Source organism: Chiloscyllium punctatum, chromosome 5 (genome assembly GCF_047496795.1).
Source record: "Chiloscyllium punctatum isolate Juve2018m chromosome 5, sChiPun1.3, whole genome shotgun sequence".
Taxonomy (NCBI): Eukaryota; Metazoa; Chordata; class Chondrichthyes; order Orectolobiformes; family Hemiscylliidae; genus Chiloscyllium; species Chiloscyllium punctatum.
The window spans coordinates 957,247-981,548 of NC_092743.1; the positions used below are offsets into that span (position 1 = coordinate 957,247).

The window sequence follows — 24,302 nt, forward strand, 5'->3', positions numbered from 1 at the left end:
TTTCCCCAGGGTGAAGGATTCAACAACGAGAGGTCACGTGTTCAAGATGAGAGGTGAAAAGTTGAAGGGGGATATACATGGAAAGTACTTTACACAGAGGGTGGTGGGTGTCAGGAACGTGTTGCCAGCAGAGATAGTAGAGGTAGGAACGGTAGATTCATTTAAGGTGCGTCTGGACAGATGCATGAGTGGGTGGGGAGCAGAGGGATACAGACGTTTACGAATTGGGTGACAGGTTTAGACAGTATATTTGGATCAGCTCAGGTTTGGAGGGCTGAATGGTCTGTTCCTGAGCTGTAAATTTTCTTTGTTCTTTGTTCTTTACCCTTAACAGATAAAGGATTCCAGAACTGCACACAATATCTCAAGTGTGGTCACACCTAGACCCTGTATAATTGCATCTCTACTCCCCTACTTGAAGATGAAGGCCAATTTGTCTCTTCACTACCTCAGAGACTGGTGTACAAGGACACCCAGCTATTGCAATACCTCTCCCTTTCTTAGTCTACACCATTCAGATAATAATCTGCTTTCCTGTTTCGTTATCAAAGTGGATAACCTCACATTTATCTACATTACACTTCTTCTGCCACGCATTCCCACCACTCCCCCATCAACTTGTCCAAATCACACTGAAACAGCTCTGCATTTTCATCACAGCTCACCCGCCCACTCAGCTTTGTGTTATCTGCAAATTTGGAGATAATACATTGAGTTTCCTCATCTAAATGGTTACTATATACTGTGAATAGCTGGAATCCTAGCACTGATCCCTGTGGTACACTACTAGTCACTTCCTGCCATAGGAAAAAGACCTGTTTATTCCTACTCTTTGTCTCCTGTCTGCCAACAAGATTTCTATTCACCTCAAAACACTATCCCCAATCCTATGTGCTTTAACTTTAATCGTTTATGAGGGTCTTTGTTGAAAGCTTTCTGAATGTCCAAATAAATCAAACACTCTCGCTCCCCTGATCACCTCTACTAGTCACATCCCTCAAGAATTCCAGCATATTTGTTAAGTATGATTTCTGTTATAATTTCACATGGTAGGCTGTTGGAGAAAATGCAGAGGCATGGGATTGAGGGTGATTTAGCAGCTTGGATTAGAAACTGGCTTTCTGAAAGAAGGCAGCGAGTGGTGGTTAATGGAAAATATTCAGCCTGGAGTCCGGTTACTAATGGTGTGCCACAACGATCTGTTTTGGGACCACTGCTGTTTGTCATTTTTATAAATGACTTGGATGCAGGCGTAGGTGGATGGGTTAGTAAATTTACAGATGACACTAAGTCTGAGGAGTAGTGAACAGTGTGGAAGAATGTTACAGTTTGCAGGGGAACTTAGATAAACTGCAGAATTGGGCTGAGAGATGGCAAATGGAGCTCAATGCAGCTAAATGTGAGGTGATGCACTTTGGGAAGAATAACAGGAAGGCAGAGTACTGGGTCAATGGAAAGATTCTTGGTAGTGTGGATGTGCAGAGGGATCTTGGAGTCCATGTACATAGATCCCTGAAAGTTGCCACCCAGGTGGATAGTGCTGTTAAGAAGGCATAGAAGGCATAGTGCTGTTAAGAAGGTTACGATTCATTGGTAGAGGGATTGAGTTCCAGAGCCGTAATGTCATGCTGCAACTTTCCAAAACGCTCGTGCGGCCACACTTGGAATATTGTGTACGGTTCTGGTCGCCCCACTACAGGATATGGAAGCATTGGAAAAGGTGCAGAGGAGATTTACCGGGATGTTGCCTGGTCTGGAGGGAAGGTCTAATGAGGAAAGGCTGAGAGACTTGGGTCTGTTCTCATTGGAAAGAAGAAGGCTAAGAGGGGATTTGATAGAGACATACAAGATGATCAGAGGATTAGTTCTGGTAGACAGTGAAAGACTTTTTCCTTGGATGATGACGTCAGCTTGTACGAGGGGGCATAACTACAAATTGAGGGGTGACAGTTTTAAGACAGATGTCAGAGGCAGGTTCTTTACTCAGAGAGTGGTAAGGGCGTGGAATGCACTACCTGCTAATGAAGTTAACTCAGCCACATTAGGGAGATTTAAACAATCCTTAGATAAGCACATGGATGATGATGGGATGGTGTAGGGGGATATGCTTAGATTAGTTCACAGGTCGGCACAACATCGAGGGCCAAAGGACCTGTTCTACGCTGTATTGTTCTATGTTCTATGTTTTATGTTTTATAAATTCATGCTGACTCTGTCCAATCCTATCACTGGCTTCCAAATGCTCATCTATTAAATCTTTTTTAATAGACTCAGAAATTTAATTCACTATGGATGTGTGGCTGATTGTTTTTCTCTTTACCTTCTCTCACCCCTGTGCTGTCATTAAATGGGTTGCCTTCAGCATTCCTGATGAAGAGCCGATGCTTGAAACATTGACTCTCCTGCTTCTCGGATGCTGCTTGACCAGCTGTGTTTTTCCAGTGCCACACTTTTAGACACTGCTTCCATCTATCCACTTACATCTTGTCAACCCGCACCCCTCCATCTAACCCTGTCATCACCAGAAATACCACCTTTTCCTCATTGCTATCAGTTTTCAGGAAGGGTCCCCGGGCTCAAAATATTTTTTCCTGTTTTCTGTTTTCTCTCTCCACAAAGTCAGAAGTCACATGACACCAGGTGGTAGTCCAGCAGGTTCACTTCACTTGATGAAGGAGCAGCAATCCTAAACCTTGTGATTTCACAGAAACCTGTTGGATCTTATCCAATCCCAATCCAACACCAGCACCTCTACAGTATCTCTCTCCCCAGATGCTGTTCAGTTTCTCCAGCAATTTCTGGTTTTGTGTTTTTCGGATAGAACATAGAACATAGAACATAGAACAATACAGCACAGAACAGGCCCTTCGGCCCACGATGTTGTGCCGATCATTTGTCCTAGCTTAAGCACCTATCCATGTACCTATCCCATTGCCGCTTAAAGGTCACCAATGATTCTGACTCTGCCACTCCCACAGGCAGTGCATTCCATGCCCCCACCACTCTCTGAGTAAAGAACCTACCCCTGACATCCCCCCTATACCTTCCACCCTTCACCTTAAATTTATGTCCCCTTGTAACACTCTGTTGTACTCAGGGAAAAAAGTCTCTGACTGTCTATTCTATCTATTCCCCTGATCATCTTATAATCCTCTATCAAGTCACCCCTCATCCTTCGCCATTCCAATGAGAAAAGGCCTAGCACTCTCAACCTATCCTCGTACGACCTACTCTCCATTCCAGGCAACATCCTGGTAAATCTCTTCTGCATCCTCTCCAAAGCTTCCACACCTTTCCTAAAATGAGGCAACCAGAACTGCACACAGTACTCCAAATGTGGCCTTACCTAGGTCCTATACAGCTGCAACATCACCTCACGACTCTTGAATTCAATCCCTCTGCTAATGAACGCTAATACACCATAGGCCTTCTTACAAGCTCTATCCACCTGAGTGGCAACTTTCAAAGATCTATGAACATAGACCCCAAGATCCCTCTGCTCCTCCACCTTACTAAGAACCCTACTGTTAACCCTGTATTCCGCATTCTTATTTGTTCTTCCAAAATGGACAACCTCACACTTGACAGGGTTGAACTCCATCTGCCACTCCTCAGCCCAGCTCTGCATCATATCTATGTCCCTTTGTAGTCGACAACAGCTCTCCTCACAATCCACAACTCCACCAACCTTCGTATCGTCTGCAAATTTACTGACTCACCCTTCGACTCCATCTTCCGAGTCATTAATAAAAATTACAAACAGCAGAGGACCCAGAACTGATCCCTGTGGAACTCCACTTGCAACTGGGCTCCAGGCTGAATATTTACCATCTACCACCACTCTCTGACTTCGACCGGTTAGCCAGTTCTCTATCCAACTGGCCAAAGTTCCCACTATCCCATGCCTCCTGACTTTCTGCATAAGCCTACCATGGCGAACCTTATCAAATGCCTTACTAAAATCCATGTACACTACATCCACTGCTCTACCCTCATCCACATGCTTGGTCACCTCCTCAAAGAATTCAATAAGACTTGTAAGGCAAGACCTACCCCTCACAAATCCGTGCTGGCTGTCCCTAATCATGCAGTGTCTTTCCAGATACTCATAAATCCTATCCCTCAGTACCCTTTCCATTACTTTGCCTACCACCGAAGTAAGACGAACTGGCCTGTAATTCCCGGGGTTATCCCTATTCCCTTTTTTGAACAGGGGCACAACATTCGTCACTCTCCAGTCCCCCGGCACCACCCCCATTGACAGTGAAGATGAAAAGGTCATTGCCAACGGTTCTGCAATTTTCTCTCTTGCTTCCCACATAATCCTAGGATATATCCTGTCAGGCCCGGGGGACTTGTCTATCCTCAAGTTTTTCAAAATGACCACACATCTTCCTTCCTAACAAGTATTTCCTCTAGTTTACCAGTCCATTTCATACTCTCCTCTTCAACAATACGGTCCCTCTCACTTGTAAATACTGAAGAAAAGTACTCATTCAAGACCTCTCTTATCTCTTCTGACTCAAACACAGTCTTCCACTACTGTCCTTGATAGGACCTACCCTCGTTCTCGTCATTCTCATGTTTCTCACATACGCATAAAAGGCCTTGGGGTTATCCTTGATCCTACCCGCCAAAGATTTTTCATGCCCTCTCTTAGCTCTCCTAATCCCTTTGCTATGATGCCAGTTTCAAGGAATTCTGTACTTGAACCCCTGGTCTCTCAGTTCGACAACACTCCCCAGGTCCCTGCCATTAACTGTGTAAGCCCTGCCTTTTGTCCTGCATTTTGTCTGAAATAAACTCCATTTGCCATTCCGCAGCCCATTGGCCCAGTTGAACAAGATCCCATTATAATCTTAGATGCCAGTTCCATTAGACCCTTCCATGGGTCTAATACTGTCCCTAATATTATCTAATGTTAATTCCTCATTAGCCATGGTCGGGCCACCTTTCCTGTTTTGTTTCTTTGCCAGTCAAGAATGAGCAATTGATGCAGATCACCAATGTGTGCTTTAAATGTTTACCATTGCCTTTACACCATGATTTCTTTAAGTAATCTATCAGAGCCAACTCATTCATTGTACCATTGTACCATATTTAGATTTAAAACCCTAGTCTCAGAACCAACTACATCTCTCTCCATAAAAGCAAATTACTACGGATGCTGGAATCTGAAACCAAAAAAGAGAAAATGCTGGAAAATCTCAGCAAGTCTGGCAGCATCTGTAAGGAGAGAAAAGAGCTGACGTTTCGAATCTAACTGACCCTTTGTCAAAGACCCTCAGTTAGACTTGAAATGTCAGCTCTTTTCTCTCCTTACAGATGCTGCCAGACTTGCTGAGATTTTCCAGCATTTTCTCTTTTTTGGCTACATCTCTCTCCATCTTGTTGAGGAGTTCTATCCTAGTATGGTTACTCATCCCAAGGGGCCTTACACGCTAGATCGCCAATTATTCTTTTCTCATTACACAATATCTAATCGAAGATGAAGTTAAAAATAACAGAACAGGGCGATAGTGGTATACTGATGAGCATAGCTGCCTTCTAAGCAGTTGACCCAGGTTCGATTCCCAGCCATCGCAGTGTTTTGGTTTCTAAACTGTCCTTTAATGGAAAGGCACTGGATAACATGAGAACATGAATGCTTCATTGTGTGGGGAAACAGACATATGGGCGACATGGTCGCTCAGTGTTTAGCACTGCTGCCTTACAGCACCAGGGACCTGGGTTCGATTCTTGCCTCAGGCGACTGTCTGTGTGGAGTTTGCACATTCTGCGTGGGTTTCCTTTGGGTGCTCCAGTCTCCTCCCACAATCCAACGATGTGCAAGTCAGGTGAATTGACCATGAAAAATTGCCTGTAGTGTTAGTTGCATTAGTCAGGGTAAATATAGGGTAGGGGAATGGGTCTGGGTGGGTTACTCTTCGGAGGGTCAGTGTGGACTTGTTGAGCCGAAGGGCCCATTTCCATGCTGTAGGGAATCTAATCTAGTCAAACACCAGGTTATAAACCAACACAATCACTAGTTTGCAACCTCAGGTGGCCTGTCTGCAGTTGGCTCCGAAATGTACAGGTCCAGAAAACTGTCTTGTTCACACTCCAGGAATCCCTCCTCTATGGTATTTCTAATCTTTTTTTGTAACTGTTTCTTCTTATTTACTATATCAAAACCCCATCTTACTTTGATCTACAGTACCCACCTGAACAGGGCATCTGGTTACACTCCTCTGTTTGCTTCATCTCTTCCTGGCAGGGTAGACTTTCCCCTGGCTCTCCACAGCTTCGACTGCGGCTCCGTTGCCCAGGCCCACAGCTGGTGGAACACTCACTCCACGTGGACCAGCTGCTTAGCTGCGTACACCGCAATTCACTGCAGTTAAATATCCCATTCACACACTTACTGCAAAACAAAGAAACCATTCTGTATAACAAAGTGGAAAGGTTTAAACCCAACAACTACATTCACACAGAGCTGGACAGGATTCTACAGGTGCTCAAAGGATGTTTCATGTGAATATAAGAAATGGGAGTAGAGTAGCATTTCTGCTCCTCGTGACTCTCCACCAGTTTAGAAGATGGTGGCTGATCTCCACCAGGTTTCAACTCATCTTTAGTGTCTGCTCTGCATAGTCATAAACTCTCCAATTTTTCAAAACTCTATCTACATCCTATTTAAATACTGTCAGTGACCTATTCTCCACAACTCTCTGGGGCAAAGAATTCCATACATTCACTCTCCACTGGGAGAAGAAATTCCTTCACATCTCAGTTTTAAATGAGATCTATCCGTTCCTCCCATTTTAATGAATGGGATAGTGTTAATGGTCATTGATTCATAGAGTCTGACAGCACAGAGGCAGGCCTTTCGGTGCAAACTGGTCCATACTGACCAAAATATCCATCCACACTAACCCCATTTCCCTGCACTTGGCGCATATCCTTCTTAAACTTTCATATCCATGTATTTGTCCAAATGCCTTTTAAATGTTGTTAACATATGACTTCTGCTGGCAGCTCATTACATATGCACACCACCCTCTATGTAAAAAGGTTACCCCTCTGGTTCCTTTTCATTCTTCCCTTCTGATCTTAAACCGATGCCCTCTAGTCTGCCTTCTGTCAGCCAGCCAATTCTGGATTCAGAATTGGCTGGCTGACAGAAGTCAGAGTGTGGTTGTAGATGGAAAGTATTCTGCCTGGAGGTCAGTGTTGAGTGGGGTCCCACAGGGCTCTGTTCTTGGGCCACTGCTCTTTGTAGTTTTGATAAATGACTTGGATGAGGAAATTGAGGGGTGAGTTAGTAAGTTTGTAGATGACACAAAGGTTGGGGGTGTCATCGATAGTATGAAGGGCTACTGCAGGCTGCAGCGCGACACAGACAGGATGCAGAGCTGGGCTGAGAAATGGCAGATGCAGTTCAACCTGGATAAATGCAAAGTGATGCATTTTGGAAGATCAAACTCGAATGCTGAATATAGGATTAAAGACAGGATTCTTGGCAGTATGGAGGAACAGAGGGATCTGGGTGTGCAAGTACATAGATCCCTCAAAGTTGCCATCAAAGTGGATAGAGTTTTTAAGAAAGCATATGGTTTTTTGGCTTTCATTAACAGGAGGATCAAGTTTAAGAGCCGTGAGGTTTTGCTGCAGCTCTACAAGTCCCTGGTGAGACCACACTTGGAATATTGTGTTCAGTTCTGGTTGCCCTACTATAGGAAAGATACAGAGGCTTTGGAGAGAGTGCAAAGAAAGTTTACCAGGATGCTGCCTGGATTGGAGGGCTTGCCTTATGAAGAAAGGTTGAATAAGCTTGGACTTTTCTCTGTGGAGAGAAGGAGGAAGAGAGGAGACCTGATCGAGGTGTACAAAATAATGAGAGGAATAGATAGAATCAATAACCAGAGACTTTCCCCAGGGCAGGATTGACTGGTACCAGGAGTCACAGTTTGAAGATATTAGGAGGAAGGTATAAAGGAGACATCAGAGGTAGGTTCTTTACGCAGAGAGTTGTGAATGCATGGAATGTGTTGCCAGCTGTGGTGGTGGAAGCAAAGTCATTGGGGACATTTAAGCGACTGCTGGACATGCAAATGGATAACAGTGAGTTGAGGGATGCGTAGTTAAGTTACTATATTTTACATTAGGATTAAACCTCATGGGCACAATATCATGGGCCAAAGGGCCTGTTCTGTGCTGTACTTTTCTATGTTCTATATTCTATGTTCTATGTAGTCCTCGATTTCCCAACCTGGAAAAAAGATTGAGTGCATTCACTCAATCTATCCATGCCTCTCATGATTTTATAGACTTTTATAGGGTTCCCCCCTCAGTCTCCTACACACTAAAGAAAAGAGTTCTAGCTTGTTCAACCTCTCCCTGGACCATAGATTCCAGGCAACATTCTTGTAAATTTATTCTGCACTCTTTCCAGTTTAATAACATCCTTCCTGTACCAAGATGACCAAAACTGAACACAGTACTCTAAATATGATCTCATCAACGTCCTGTATAACTACATATAACTTGCTAACTTCTATACTCCATGCCCTGACTGATGAAGGCCAGTGTGCCAAAACTATCCTTCATTGCCCTGTCTACCTGTGACTCCACCTTCAGAGAACTGTGCACCTGAACTCCAAGGTCCCTCTGTTCCACTACATTCCTTAACGCCCTACCGTCCACCATGAAACTCCTAACTTGATTTGACTTTCCAAAATGTAAGACTTCACACTTACCTATATTAAACTCCATTTGCCATTTCTCAGCCCACTTCCCCAGCTGATCAAGATCCCGCTGCAATTACTGATACCTTTCCTCACTTTCCATGGTACCATCTATTTTAGTGTCATCAGCAAACTTACTAACCATGCCTTATACATTCTTATCCAAATCATTGATATAGATAATAATTAGTAATGAGGCCAGCACCTACCCCTGAGGCACTCCACTTCCACTATGACCCTCTGCTTCCTACCATCAAGCCAACTGTGTATCCAATTTGTCAGCTCCTCCTGGATTCCATGTGATCTAACCTTCCAGAGCAGCCTATCATGTGGAACCTTATCAGAGGCCTTACTGAAGGCCATATAGACTACATCTACCACCCTGCCCTTGTCAACCTTCCTGGTCACTTCATCAAAGAACTCGAACGAATGTGTGAGGCACTCCCTCCACTCACAAAGCCATGCTGACTACTCCTAATCAAACCCTGTCTTTCCAAATGCATGTATATCTTATCCCTCAAAATCTTCTCACCACTGATATTAAATTTACTGGTCTATAATTCCCACATTTTTCTTTGCGACCCTTGTCGAATAAGGGCACAACATTCACTCCCTTCCAGTCTTCCGGGAGTTACCCTCACCTGTGACTAACGTTTTTGCAAAAATATCAGCCAGAACCCCCGCAATTTCTTCTCTACCTTCTCGTAGTGTTCTTGGATATATCTGGTCAGGTCCAGGAGATTTATCCATCTTCATACACTCTAATGCATCTAATATTTCCTCTACTGTGATATGGGCTATCCCCAAGGTATCATCACTAACTCCCCCAAGTTCCCCAAGTCTTAATGTTTTTCTCCACGGTAAACACAAAGGAGAAGTATTCATTGAGATCCTCGCATATCACTAGTACACAAACATGTCCACTTTGTCCTCGAGTGGACTTATTCTCTCTCTAGTTCTTCTTTTCCTTCAATATATAGTACAACCTTAATTATCTGAAGATCAGTTATCCGAATTTCGGATTACCTGAACAAGCTCTCAAGGTCCCGTAAAAATGATGTTAGGCAACTCAGCATTCAGTTGTCAGTTAAACAGCATTATGGCGTGCATTGCTAGATAATGGAAGCATGTTCGACAGCTGGCACTCAAATTACTGCTTGTTTACGATCAGATCAGTTTTCCGAACAATCAGTTATCTGAACAAAATACTCCCTTCCCGTCTCATTCGGATAATTGTATTGTGCTTAAAGAACCTCTTGGGATCCACCCTAATCTTCTCAGAGAAGGCTATCTCATGCCCCCTTGTCACCCTTCTGATTTCCTTCTTCAGTAAACTCTTGCATTCCCTGTATACCGCCAGGAATTCCCTTAATCCCAGCTGCCTGTACCTGAGCCACACCTTTTTTTCTGGTCAATGCCTCAATATCTCTTGCTATCCAGGTTTGCCTATTCCTGCCAACCTTGCCCTTCACCCTCACAGGAACATATGGACCTTGAACTCTAGCTATCTCACTTTTAAAGGCCTCCCACTTGCTGGAGGTCCCTTTACCTGCAAACAAACCACTCCCATCAACCCCTGCAAGCTCTTGTCTAATTCCAGCAACATTCACCTTGCCCTAATCGAGAACATGAACATGTGGACCAGTTTTGTCCCTCTCCATATCTATTTTAAAATTAATAGAACTATGGTCACTGGTCCCAAAGTCCTCCCCACAATCACCTCAGTCACCTGTCCTTTTCTTTTGCCCCTTCCTGACTAGGACCCTCCATATAAGATGGAGGAAGCTAGGGTCAAGCTCAGCTCCAGACGATTACAGGCAGGTGAGGAAGGAGCTTAAAAATGATCTGAGGAGAGCCAGGAGGGGGCACAAGAAAGGCTTGGCAGAACGGATTAGGGAGAACGCAAAGGCATTTTACACTTATGTGAGGAATAAGAAAATGGTCCAAGAAAGAGTAGGGCCGATCAGGGATAGCATAGGGAATTTGTGTGTGGAGTCTGAGGAGGTAGGGGAAGCCCTAAATGAGTTTTTTGCTTCTGTCTTTACGAAAGAAACAAACTTTGTAGTGAATGAAACCTTTGAAGAGCAGGTGTGCATGCTGAAATGGATAGAGAAAGAGGAAGCTGGTGTGCTGAAAATTTTGTCGAACATTAAGATTGACAAGTCGCCAGGCCCGGACCAGATTTGTCCTCTGCTGCCTTGGGAAACGAGAAATGCAATTGTTTCGCCACTTGCAAAGATCTTTTCATCCTCGCTCTCCACTGGAGTCGTACCTGAGGACTGGAGGGAGGCAAATGTAATTCCTCTCTTCAAGAAAGGAAATAGGGAAATCCCCGGCAATTACAGACCCACAAGTCTCACGTCTGTCATCTGCAAGGTGTTAGAAAGGATTCTGAGGGATAGAATTAATGACCATCTGGAAGAGCATGGCTTTATTAAATGCAGTCAACATGGCTTTGTGAGGGGCAGGTCATGCCTCACAAACCTTATCGAGTTCTTTGAGGATGTGACTAGAAAAGTTGATGAGGGTCGAGCTGTGGATGTGGTGTATATGGACTTCAGCAAGGCATTTGATAAGGTTCCCCACGGTAGGCTCATTCAGAAGGTCAGGAGGAATGGGATACAGGGGAACATAGCTGTCTGGATACAGAATTGGCTGGCCAACAGAAGACAGTGAGTGGTAGTAGAAGGAAAATATTCTGCCTGGAAGTCTGTGGTGAATGGTGTTCCACAGGGCTCTGTCCTTGGCCCTCTATTGTTTGTAATTTTTATTAATGACTTGGATGAGGGGATTGAAGGATGGGTCAGCAAGTTTGCAGATGACACAAAGGTTGGAGGTGTCGTTGACAGTATAGAGGGCTGTTGTAGGCTGCAGCGGGACATTGACAGGATGCAGAGATGGGCTAAGAGGTGGCAGATGGAGTTCAACCTGGATAAATGCGAGGTGATGTATTTTGGAAGGTCGAATTTGAAAGCTGAGTACAGGATTAAGGATAGGATTCTTGGCAGTGTGGAGGAACAGAGGGATCTTGGGGTGCAGATACATAGATCCCTTAAAATGGCCACCCAAGTGGACAGGGTTGTTAAGAAAGCATATGGTGTTTTGGCTTTCATTTACAGGGAGATTGAGTTTAAGAGTCATGAGATCTTGTTGCAGCTCTATAAAACTTTGGTTAGACCGCACTTGGAATACTGTGTCCAGTTCTGGTCGCCCTATTATAAGAAAGATGTGGATGCTTTGGAGAGGGTTCAGAGGAGGTTTACCAGGATGCTGCCTGGACTGGAGGGATTATCTTATGAGGAGAGGTTGACTGAGCTCGGACTTTTTTCATTGGAGAAAAGGAGGACGAGAGTGGACCTAATTGAGGTATACAAGATAATGAGAGGCATAGATAGAGTCGATAGCCAGAGACTATTTCCCAGGGCAGAAATGACTAACACGAGGGGTCATAGTTTTAAGCTGGTTGGAGGAAAGTATAGAGGGGATGTCAGAGGCAGGTTCTTTACACAGAGAGTTGTGAGAGCATGGAATGCGTTGCCAGCAGCAGTTGTGGAAGCAAGGTCATTGGGGACATTTAAGAGACAGCTGGACATGCATATGGTCACAGAAATTTGAGGGTGCATACATGAGGATCAATGGTCGGCACAACATCGTGGGCTGAAGGGCCTGTTCTGTGCTGTACTGTTCTATGTTCTATGTTCTATATACTGCTTGAGGAAACACTTCTGAATGCACTTAACAAATTCCACTTCAGCTAATCCTTTAACACTCTGGCAGTCCTAATCAATGTTAGGAAAGTTAAAATTCCCTACTATGATAACCCAAAAGGTCTTCCAGTCCTCAGTCCTTGGGCCAGAGAAGGACTGAAAATTAACGCCAGGGCCCCTAATATTTCCTCCTAAGCTTCCTTCAACACTTTGGGATATATCTCATCTGGGCCTGTAGATTTATCCACATTTTACCAGTTGCTAAACCCTCTAGTACTTGCCCTCTCTTTATATTAATTTCTTCCAATATTTCACAGTTCTCCACTGTCATGTCTATACTTGCATCTACTGTGAAGACTAATGCGAAGTATTAGTGAGGACTATGGCCATGTCTTCAGATTTACGCACAGATTCCTCTGTGGTGTCTTCTGGAGCCTAGTCTTTTCCGAGCTATTCTCTGGCTGTTTCTATGTTTAAAATCTCCTTGGGTTTTCCTGCATCTCACCCACAAAACTTTTCTTATGCACTCCCTTTGCCTTCCTAATTTCTTTTTAGGTCATCCCTCCATCCACTATTTACACTTCTCAAGGGACTCTGCTGGATTGAGCCTTCAGTTACTCTTTTCTTTCCTAATCCTAATCTTCATGTCCCTTGACCTCCAGTGGACACCATCCCACTCTTCATCTTTAGGAGAGTATATTTTCATTGTCTTGTCAAATATAAAACAAAGAGCTACAGATGCTGGAGATCTGAAATTAAAACTGAATTCACTGGAGAAACTCAGCAGGTCTGGCAGCATCTGTGAAGAGAGATACAGAGTTTACATTTTGGGTATGATATACTCCCATGAGTCAGTGATTGGTAAGAAGATCAAGGGTCATGGGAAGAAGGCAGCAGAATGGGGTTGAGAAACGTATCATCCATAATCAAACGGTGGAACAGATTTGATGGGCCAAATGGCCTAATTTTGCTTCTGTAGCTTATGATCTTACAGTCTGTGACCTCAGCTCATCTGTCTTATGCGTCAGGCTCCTTGTATTGAAATATATCCCATTAGCTTTGACAAACATATTTCCTTGTAATCTGGCCATCTTTTCTGCACCTTCCAAATTCACTCACTCACATTTCAATTCAAGAACAAAGAACACAAAGAACAAAGAAAATTCCAGCACAGGAACAGGCCCTTCAGCCCTCCAGGCCTGCGCTGATCCAGATCATCTACCTAAATCTGTCGCCTATTTTCTAAGGATCTGTGTCCCTCTGCTCCCTGCCCATTCATGCGTCTATCCAGATACATCTTAAATAATACTATCATGCCCACCTCTACCACCTCCTCTGGTAATGCATTCCAGGATCTGGATTCTTGGTGCTGGAAGAGCACAGCAGTTCAGGCAGCATCCAAGGAGCTTCGAAATCGACGTTTTGGGCAAAAGCCCTTCATTTATTCCTGATGAAGGGCTTTTGCCCGAAACATCAATTTCGAAGCTCCTTGGATGCTGCCTGAACTGCTGTGCTCTTCCAGCACCACTAATCCAGAATCTGGTTTCCAGCATCTGCAGTCATTTTTTTGACCACCTTAATGCATTCCAGGCACCCACCACCCTCTGCATCGAGCACTTTCCATGCATATCTTCCTTAAACTTTTCCCCTCTCATCTTGAAATCATGACCCCTAGTAATTGAGTGCCCCACTCTGGGGAAAGAAAGTTTCTTGCTATCCACCCTGTCTGTACCTCTCATGGTTTTGTAGGCCTCAATCAGGACCCCCTCAACCTCTGTCTTTCTGATGGAAATAATCCTAGTCTATTCAACCTCTCTTCATAGCGAGTGCCCTCCATACCAGGCTACATCCTGGTGAACCTCCTCTGCACCCTCTCTAAAGCATCCACATCCTTTTGGGAGCGTGGTGACCAGAACTGCACACAGTATTCTAAATGTGACCGAACCAAAGTCCTATACAACCGTAACATGACCTGCCAACCTCTTGTATTCAATACCCCGTCCAGTGAAGGAAAGCATGCCGTATGCCTTCTTGACCACTCTATCAAGCTGCTCCATCTCAGCTACTCTCCCACTGAATTATTTGGAACTTTGGATTTCATGCCCCCAGGAGATTGTAGGTTCTCAGCTGCTGCCTATTTAAGATAACGTTTGACAGTATTTTTAGGCATTGAGAATGTATGGAGTCGATGGGAAGGTGTGGTTGAGGTAAAGGATCAGTCATGATTGGTAGAATAGGCTAGATGGGGGCTGAATGGCCTATGCCTCATTTGCTTTCTTAAGTTCTCATATTTAAGATATGAAGCTATACACTGAAGACAGCCCTACCAGTTGCCACAGGGGGTTGAGATACTGTCTCCTGGTTGATATTCCATAGTGTGTTTTGAGCTGGGTGATCCACATCGACACTCTGACACAGGTACACACTGTGAATCCTGAAGCAAATGACCTCTGGGACACCGACAACCTGTAGGGAAACATCAAATTTCAGTCTGACAGATCAGAGCTGAGCCAAGAGGAGGGGGGAAAAGGCCATCAAATATCTTCATTGAGGTTGTATTGTATATTGTTTCTTGAGTGTAGGTTTTTGCTGTTTGAGTTGTGGGTTTTCTATGAATCTGAACTTAATAATTAACTTATAAGGTTTTTCTGTAGTTGTGGGGATTTTCATTTTAAAACAGTTTTTGAGGCCCGTCTTTGGAGAGAACGGGGTTTTTCAACCAACAATACAATTTTTGTTTATTTTAGATTATCTTGTGACCCAGTCAGGCAAATGATGCGGCCTTAATGGGGATTTAGCTCGAGAGTCAGGTCTCCATTTTTAACAGAGCAGAGAGAAGAGAGAGCTGCCAGGAAGTTTTTAAGTGGGTGAGGTCTAAACCCATTACCCCACACCATCGGGCTTCCCTCCCACCCACTTCCTCTAACCTTACTAAGAGTCTGTAAATTCGGTAAGTTTTCAGGTTTTCTTATTTTATTTCTTCTCTTCCTTGTTTAGTCCTGTGTGGGCTTTCAGAGTAGCGGGATATGGCTGTTCGGGCAGTTGCATGTTCCTCCTGCAGAATGTGGCAGGTGAGAGACATGACACATGTCTCTGTCAACTACATCAGCGGGAAGTGTATCCAAGTCCAGCTCCTCGAAAACCGAGTTAGGGAACTGGAGCTGGAGCTGGATGAACTACGGATCATCTGGGAGGCTGAGGGGGAAATTGAGAGGATGTACAGGGAAGTGGTCACTCCCCAGACACAGGGTAAGGACAGCTGGGTTACTGTCAGGGGGAGGAAAGGAACCGACTGTCAGAGTAGGGATCCCCTGTGGCCGTTCCCCTCAGCAATAAGTATACCGTTTTGGATACTGCTGGTGGGGACAGCCTACCAGGGGAAAGCCATAGTTGTCAGGTCTCTGGCACTAAGGCTCAGAAGTGAAGGGGGAGGAAATAGAAAAGTGCTAGTGGTAGGGGACTCAATAGTTAGACGGATTGACAGATTTTGTGGTCAGGAACGGGACTCCCGGAAGGTATATTGCCTCCCCGGTGCCAGGGTCCGGGATGTCGCCGATCGGGTTTATAGGGAGAGGGTGAGCAGCCAGAAATCGTGGCACATATTGGCACCAATGATATAGCCAGGAAAGGGATTGAGGATCTGAAAAGTGACCACAGAGAGTTAGGTTGGAAGCTGAAGAGCAGGATGAGTACAGTAGTGATCTCAGGTTTGCTACCGGTGCCACGAGATAGTGAGGTGAGGAACAGGCAGTGTATGCAGCTTAACATGTGGCTGTGAGGCTGGTGCAGGAGGGAGGACTTCAGATACCGAGACCATTGGGATACCTTCTGGGGAAGGTGGGACCTGTACATGAAGGATGGGTTACACCTGAACTGGAGGGGCACAAATGTCCTGGATCGGAGATTTGCTCGTGTGGTTCGGGAGGGTTTAAACTAGTTTGGCAGGGGGTGGGAACCAGAGCTACATACCTGAGATGGGGGTAGCTGTAGACGGGGCAGTGACAGAATGTAGTGAATCAATTGGGAGGGTTTTTCACACGATGAAACAAAGGGTCCGGTTAAAGTGTGTCTGCTTTAACGCAAGAAGTGTTCAAAATAAGAGTGACAAACTTAGAACATGGATCAGTACTTGGGGCTACGATGTTGTGGCCATAACAGAGACGTGGATTTCACAGGAGCAGGAATGGGTGCTAGATTTTCCAGGGTTTAGAACGTTTAAAAAGAACAGGGAGGGTGGAAAAAGAGGAGGGGGTGTAGCATTGCTAATCAGAGAGTGCATCACGGCTACAGAAATGAAGGTTGTTGAGGAAGGTTTGTCTACTGAGTCAGTATGGGTGGGAGTTAGGAACAGCAAGGAGACAGCCACCTCATTGGGGGTTTTCTACAGACCACCTAATAGCAGTGGGGAGTTTGAAGAACTCATAGGCTGGGCTAATTATGGAAAAATGTAGATGTAGCAGGGTTGTTGTTATGGGTGACTTCAACTTTCCCAAAATCGACTGGAACCTCCTTAGTGCAGATGGTTTGGATGGAGCTGTTTTTGTCAGGTGTGTTCAGGAGGGTTTCCTTACTCAGTATGTAGACAGACCAACGAGGGGAGAGGCCATTCTGGATTTGGTGCTCTGCAACGAGCCAGGACAAGTGTCAGATCTCGCAGTGGGAGAACACTTTGGTGAAAGTGATCACAACTGCCTCACATTTAGCATAGCCTTGGAGAGGGTAAGGAGCAGTTACCGAGGGAAGATATTTAATTAAGGAAAAGGAAATTATGAAGATATCAGACAGGAATTGGGAAGTACAGACTGGGAGCAATTGTCCACAGAAAAGGCACAGCAGACATGTGGAGATTATTTAAGGAGCAGTTGTTGTGAGTGATGCATAAATTTGATCCTCTGAGACAGGTAAGAAGGGGTAAGATTAAGGAACTTTGGATGACGAGAACAGAGGAGCTTCTTGTCAAAAGGAAGAAGGGAGCTTACGCAAGGTGGAGGAAGCAAGGATCTAGCACAGCTTTAGAGGATTTACAGGTTTGCTAGAAAGGAGCTCAGAAATGGACTGAGGAGAGCCAGGAGGGGGTACGATAAAGGCTTGGCAAGAAGGATTAGGGAGAACCCAAAAGCATTTTACTCCTACGTGAGGAATAAGAGAATGATCAGGGAGAAGGTAGGGCTGATCAGGGATAGCGTAGGGAGTCGAGTCTGAGCAGATAGGGGAAGCTCTAATTGAGTTTTTTGCTTTGGTTTTCACTAAGCAAAGGGACCTTGTCATGAATGAGATCTTTGAGGAGCTGGGAAACAGGCTTAAACAGATCAAGATGGATGAAGTTGATGTGCTGGAAAGTTTGGAAAACATTAAGATTGATCAGTCCCCAGGGCCAGACCAGATTTATGCTGAAAATGTGTTGCTGGAAAAGCGCAGCAGGTCAGGCAGCATCCAAGGAACAGGAGAATCGACATTTCGGGCAACAGCCCTACTTCAGGCTGATGCCCGAAATGTTGATTCTCCTGCTCCTTGGATGCTGCCTGACCTGCTGCGCTTTTCCAGCAACACATTTTCAGCTCTGATCTCCAGCATCTGCCGTCTTCACTTTCTCCCAGACCAGATTTATCCAAGGCTGCTCCCAGGAAGCGAGAAAGGAGGTCACTAAGCTGCTGGCGAAGTTTTTGCTTCCTCATCCTCCACGGGAGTCGTACCAGATTATTGGAAGGAGGCAAATGTTGTTCCTCTTTTCAAGAAGGGGAATAGGGAAATCCCTGGCAATTACAGACCAGTCAGTCTTACGTCTATGGTCAGCAAGGTTTTGGAAAAAACTCTGAGGGATCGGATTTATGACTATTTGGAAAATCATAGAGTTATTAAAGGCAGTCAGCATGGCTTTGTGAGGGGCAGGTCGTGCGTCACAAATCTTATTAAGTTCTTTGAGGAGGTGACAAGACAGGTCGACAAAGGCTGAGCAGTGGATGTGGTATATATGGACTTCAGCAAGGCATTTGATAAGGTTCCCCATGGTAGGCTCATTCATGAAGTCAGGAGGTATGGGATACAGGGAGATTTGGCTATCTGGATTCAGAATTGGCTGGCTGACAGAAGGCAGAGTGTGGTTGTAGATGGAAAGTATTCTGCCTGGAGGTCAGTGTTGAGTGGGGTCCCACAGGGCTCTGTTCTTGGGCCTCTGCTCTGAGTAGTTTCTATAAATGACTTGGATGAGGAGGTTGAGGGGATTGGCTTATTAGGAGACACTGAGTAAATTGGGATTATATTCATTGGAATTCAGAAGAATGAGGGGGGATCTTATAGAAACATATAAAATTACGAAGAGAATAGATAATATAGAGGTAGAGAGGATGTTTCCACTGGCATGTGAAGCTAGGGTAAGAGGGCATAGCCTCAAGATTAGAGGGAGCAGGTTTAGGACTGAATTGAAAAGGAACTTCTTCACCCAGAAGGTTGTTAATCTATGGAATTTCTTGCCCAGGGAAGTAGTTGATGCTAATTCAGTAAACGCTTTTAAAGCTAAAGTCAATTTTTTTTTAAAATAAAGGAATTAAAGGTCATGGTGAGAGTGTGGGCAGGTGGAGCTGAGGCCACAGAAAGATCAGCTGTGATCTTATTGAATGGAGGAGCAGGCTCGAAGGGCCGGACGGCCTACTCCTGCTCCTAGATCTTATGTTCTCCTGGGAAAGGTAGGAGCTAGGTTACCTACGAGAGAGGAGTTAGTGTTCATTCCTGACTAAAATGTTATGTCAAAACTCTGAAGAGGTTACTTAAAGCTGAGTATATTGAGGCTAAGATGTGATAGCTTCAGCAAGATGCTAAGTACAGTTCCAGTCTAATAGCTGGAGTCACAAAAGACTTAAATCTCCTGAAATGACGGATGTGGGGATTGTGTTGTGGGTATTTGAGTGGTGTTTTGAATACAGTACAAAAGGTGTGTTGGCTTCAATGCAAAAGTTAATTTGTTTGATTTCAATTTATAAAGGATTTTTTTGGAAGTAGCAGGACTTTGCTTTTGTTGCGTGTTTAAGAATCTTTGAATTTGTGCTATAAAATGATATTCTAGATTATTCTATTCTATCCTTGGTTCTTTTGTAATAAATTTCTATTTTATTGTTAAAGCAAACTCTGCGGCATTGTGTGTATCTGTTTCAGTGAAACACAACTTTGTTAAAACCAAAACAAATAACAACATTCTGCATCAATCTGGTTTCCAGGCTGGGATATCCACATACCAGGCTTGCATCCTCCCTGGAGACACTCCACGTGATCCCACAAGTCGGTACAGGTCCTTGGACAGTGATTTGCACATGACACAAACTCTTTCCCTCTGTCTTCACAGACCTCTCCTGAAAATGGACAATAGTTTGTGAATACACTGAAGGTTTCATAGGTCTTTTAACAGTTGTCTCATCAGGCAGCTACAGCTGAACCACCTTGTAGAAGAATCAGCCACATTCCAGAAGTACAATCATACTGGACTAGAAACATTAAATCGGTTTCTCTCTCCACGGAGAATGCTAGACGTGCTGAGTTTCTCCAGCAGTTACTGCTTTTATTTCAGATCTCCAGCATCCACAATACTGTTTTTATTGCTCACTTTGAACCAGGAATCCCTGTCTTGAAACCCAAAACATATTTACTCCAAAAACTGTCAGCTAGCAGGTTGATACAAAGGGAGCAACTGTTCCACAGAAAGGGCACAGCAAACACGTGGAGACTATTTAAGAGCAGTTGTTGTGAGTGATGCACAAATTTGTTCCTCTGAGAAAGGTAAGAAGGGGTAAGATTAAGGAACTTTGGGTGACGAGAACAGAGGAACTTCTCGTCAAAAGGAAGAAGGCAGCTTACTTAAGGTGGAGGAAGCAAGGATCTAGAACAGCTTTAGAGGATTACAGGCTTACTACAAAGGAGCTCAGAAATGGACTGAGGAAAGCCAGGAGGGGGCATGAAAAAGGCTTGGCAAGAAGGATTATTTCATTGGTTTGTTGTCATCAAAACATTATATTTCAAATTCAACTGGAGTTTGAGTATCTTGGAGCATAATTTAAAATGATTGGCTGAATTTGAGTTTGTTCTTGTTTCATGGCAACTCAGCTGCACTATTGATTTCACAGTCAAATGTTCCATTTTAAATTCTCTCAGCATACTCTGCGCCTAAGCCTGTGCCAGATTCCAGTCTCTCTTAAAGGTACAGTACACACTGATACCTTCATAACAGGAGGCAGTGGGAGAGAGGCAGCGAGTGGTTATATTGAAGGGGATATTTTGACTTGGGACTGCTAACTGGGAGAAAAATCAAACAGAGACTATCCTCCATTGTGTTGTGTGGCACCATCACTGTGCTAAATGGGACAGACATCAAAAAGATCTAGCAACTCAAGACTGGGCATCCATAAGGTGCTGTTAGCCATCAAAGCAGCAGAATTGTACTCCAGCACAATCTGTAAACTTGTGGCCTGGCATATCCCCCACTCAACTATTACCATCAAGCCAGGGGATCAAACCTGGTTCAATGAAGAATGCAGGAGGGAATGCCAGTAGCAGAACCAGACGTACCTGAAGATGAGGTGTCAACCTGGTGAAGCCACCAAAACATGCAGCAAGTTAAAGAGCTAAGTGATCCCACAACCTATAGATCACACCCAAGCTCTGCAGTCCTGCTGCATCCAGTTGTGAATGGTGGTGGACAATTAAAGAACTCATTGGAGAAGGAGGTTCAACAATATGCCTATCCTCAATGATAGAAGATCACAACGGAACAGTGATTAGATTAGATTTCCTACAGTGTGGAAACAGGCCCTTCGGCCCAAAAAGTCCACACTGATCCTCTGAAGAGTAACTCACCCAGACCCATTTCTGATTGACTAATGCACCTATCACTATGGACAATTTAGCATAGACAATTCACCTGACCTGCACATCTTTGGATTGTGGGAGGAAACCAGAGCACCCAAAGGAAAACCACGCAGACACGGGGAGAATAAGGAGAAACTTTTTCTGCCAGAGAGTGGTGCATCTGTGGTATTCATTGCCATAGAAGGCTGTGGAGGCCAGTCATTGAGTACATTTAAAACAGAGAAAGATACTTTCTTGATTGCCAAGGGGATCAAAGGTTACGGGGAGAAAGTGGGCAAATGGGATTGAAAAACCTATCAGCCATGATTGAATGGCAGAGCAGACTGGATGGGCCAAAGGGCCTAATTTCTGCTCCTATGGTCTTATCAGTGTTGGCAAGCGAGAAATGTCCAAGTCAAATGAATAAGAAACAAAATTTAAATTTCCTTTCTCGTGCATCATTTGTTCAGTCAGAAGTGCTTTTTCTGCTCTATCCTCCTGTTTCTATCCTCACTCCAGATGACATCAGACACCATCTGGATAGAAAAGACCCTGATGTCCCACTTGTTTATTCTACCCACCACTCCCCCTCAGGATCTTACCCCCAACCTCTCAGAATCCTCCTCCTCCCCCTCATAAACATCCCACGCCCTCCATCAGGGTCTTATCTCATGATTAGATTAGATTATTTACAGTGTGGAAATAGGCCCTTCGGCCCAACAAGTCCACACTGACCTTCCGAAGAGCAACCCACCCAGATCTACTCCCCTACATTTACCCCTTCACCTCACACTACGGACAATTTAGCCTGGCCAATTCACCGAACCGCCACATTTTTGGATTGTGGGAGGAAACCGGACCACCCGGAGGAAACCCGCGCAGACATGGGGAGAATGTGCAAACTCCACACAGACAGTTGCCTGAGGTGGGATTTGAACCTGGGTCTCTGGCGCTGTAAGGCAGCAGTGCTAACACTGTGCCACCGTACCACCATGTACCCGCGTCTCACCCCCTCGGTCTGATTCCCCACTCCAAGTTACCACTCAGGCTGTTCTGCATCTGCTCAGTGACATCCTTGACCCTGAGACTAGTAGAGCAACAGTCCCTGATCCATCTGGTAAATCAGTTCTGCTCCGAACTGTTTCATGAACCTTAGTTCAAATGATGACATCCCTCCTTTTTCCCTTTGTATTGTTCCTGAATTCCCAGGAGTATGAGGGTTCAGCCTCCTCCATGTGATAACTTGTGCAGATCCTAAACTTTCTTACACAACAGACATAGTTGGACATGCAGTTTTATATCGAAGATAAAAAATTGTTACAAGATTGTCAGTAACCATGATGTCATTATCATAATGGAAGTTAGTTCTATGTATAATCTGCAATCACTTACCTGGACACATGGCAGTGTTACAACTTTCTGACTGGAATTTGGGACCTTGACAGTTGGCAGTGTCCTGGGGGTGGGTGAGGGTACGTTCTCTGATGCGAAAGCCTCCACTGCAGGGCTCTCGGCAGGGACTCCACGCACCCCAGGAACCCCAAGAACAGTCGTCTGTAAAACAGACAGTACCCATGTATTGCTTTGAGTCATTGACAGAGAGGTATCATTGTAAGAGAGACAGGTCTCAAAGGGACATGGAAAGGCAGAGGGACTGGGAAAAAGTGCTAAAATAATTTGTGGAACTTCACATGAAAAAGTCCAGGGCCTGCCTTCTGAATCCTGGGCATCAAGGAACCTTAGTGACTAGAAGTTACCAAGTTCAAAATCACACAACACCACGTTATAGTCCAATGGGTTTATTTAGATGTACAAGCTTTTGGAGTGCTGTTCCTTCGTCAGGATCATAGGACGCAGAATTTATAGCAAAAGATCAAAGTGTCATACAACCGATGTGAAGTAATGAACAAATGTAGATTGCTGCTAAGTCTTTAATCACTTAGAATGGGGATGCAGGTTCTGATTGATTAATATGTAAATCCCAGAACTTCTTTCAAGTCAAATTACTGAAATAAGGTTTTATATAAAAAAGAAGTGACATCTTAACTCAGGCAATGGATCAAGGCGTGAGGTTAGAGTCTGTCTCCATTCCAACTTTGAGTCAGACTGGTTCTATTTCCAAAGTAGGAATTTATCAAATGTCACATGGACTGACTGCCTATAGATTGTGTGCCTTTTGAACAAAATAGAATGTATCTACAGATACAAATTTGCAAATGAAAATTCACAGATTCCAACCTTACACCTTTAATACATTGCCTGAGCTGAGATGTCACTCTTTTTGATAAAACCTCAAGTTATCTCGGGAATGTGACTTGAAGGAAGTTCTGGGATTTACATATTAATGAATTGAAACTTGCGTACCATTCTAAGTGATTAAAGACTCAACAGTGATCTAGGTTTGTTCAATATATTGCAGCAGTTGTGCAAAACTTCAATTTTTTGGCATAAATTTGTGTCCTATGATCCCGCCCCATGAGCTACCTTATGAAGGAGCAGCATTCCAAAAGCTTGTATTTCCAAATAGACCGATTGGACTATAACCTAGTGTTGTGTAAATTTTAACATTGTCCACCCCAGTCCCAACACTGGCACATCCACATAATACAAATTACCAGACTGTTTTCAATAGGATGTTGGAGTGAAGACATCAATCACAAAAATATTCTTAACTCAGAGAGAAATGATAGAAAAGCTCATGAAACATGCAAAAAGCAACCAGGAGAAGGAGTAGACCATTCAGCCCCTCAAGCCTGCTCTGCCAGACAATAGGATCTTGGTTGATCTGATTGTTACCACAAATCCACAAATCCTGATAACCGTCCACCTCCTTGCTTAATAAAAATCCATCTATCTCTACTGTAGAAATATTCAAAAACTCTGCTTCCTGTACCTTTCAGAAAGAGAGCTCCAAAGACACTCAATTCTTTGAGAGGAAAACAAATCACCTCATCTGTGTTTTAAATGAGCGCCCCCTGATTTTCTAATAGTGACCCCTAGTATTAGATTCTCCCACATAGGAAACATGCTGTCCACA

General features: G+C 44.3%; 1 protein-coding gene across 1 annotated transcript in view; it reads right to left on the minus strand.

Moving 5' to 3' along the window:
- LOC140476820 (SCO-spondin-like) overlaps positions 1 to 24,302 on the minus strand; it is a 354,974-nt gene that overhangs the window by 100,390 nt on the left and 230,282 nt on the right. Inside the window, exons 56-59 of the mRNA XM_072569613.1 lie at positions 22,658 to 22,819; positions 19,663 to 19,776; positions 14,761 to 14,899; positions 6,204 to 6,403 (exon numbers count right to left, since the gene is read on the minus strand). Coding sequence (XP_072425714.1) covers positions 6,204 to 6,403; positions 14,761 to 14,899; positions 19,663 to 19,776; positions 22,658 to 22,819 — 615 coding nt within the window. The remainder of the gene's footprint in view (positions 1 to 6,203; positions 6,404 to 14,760; positions 14,900 to 19,662; positions 19,777 to 22,657; positions 22,820 to 24,302) is intronic.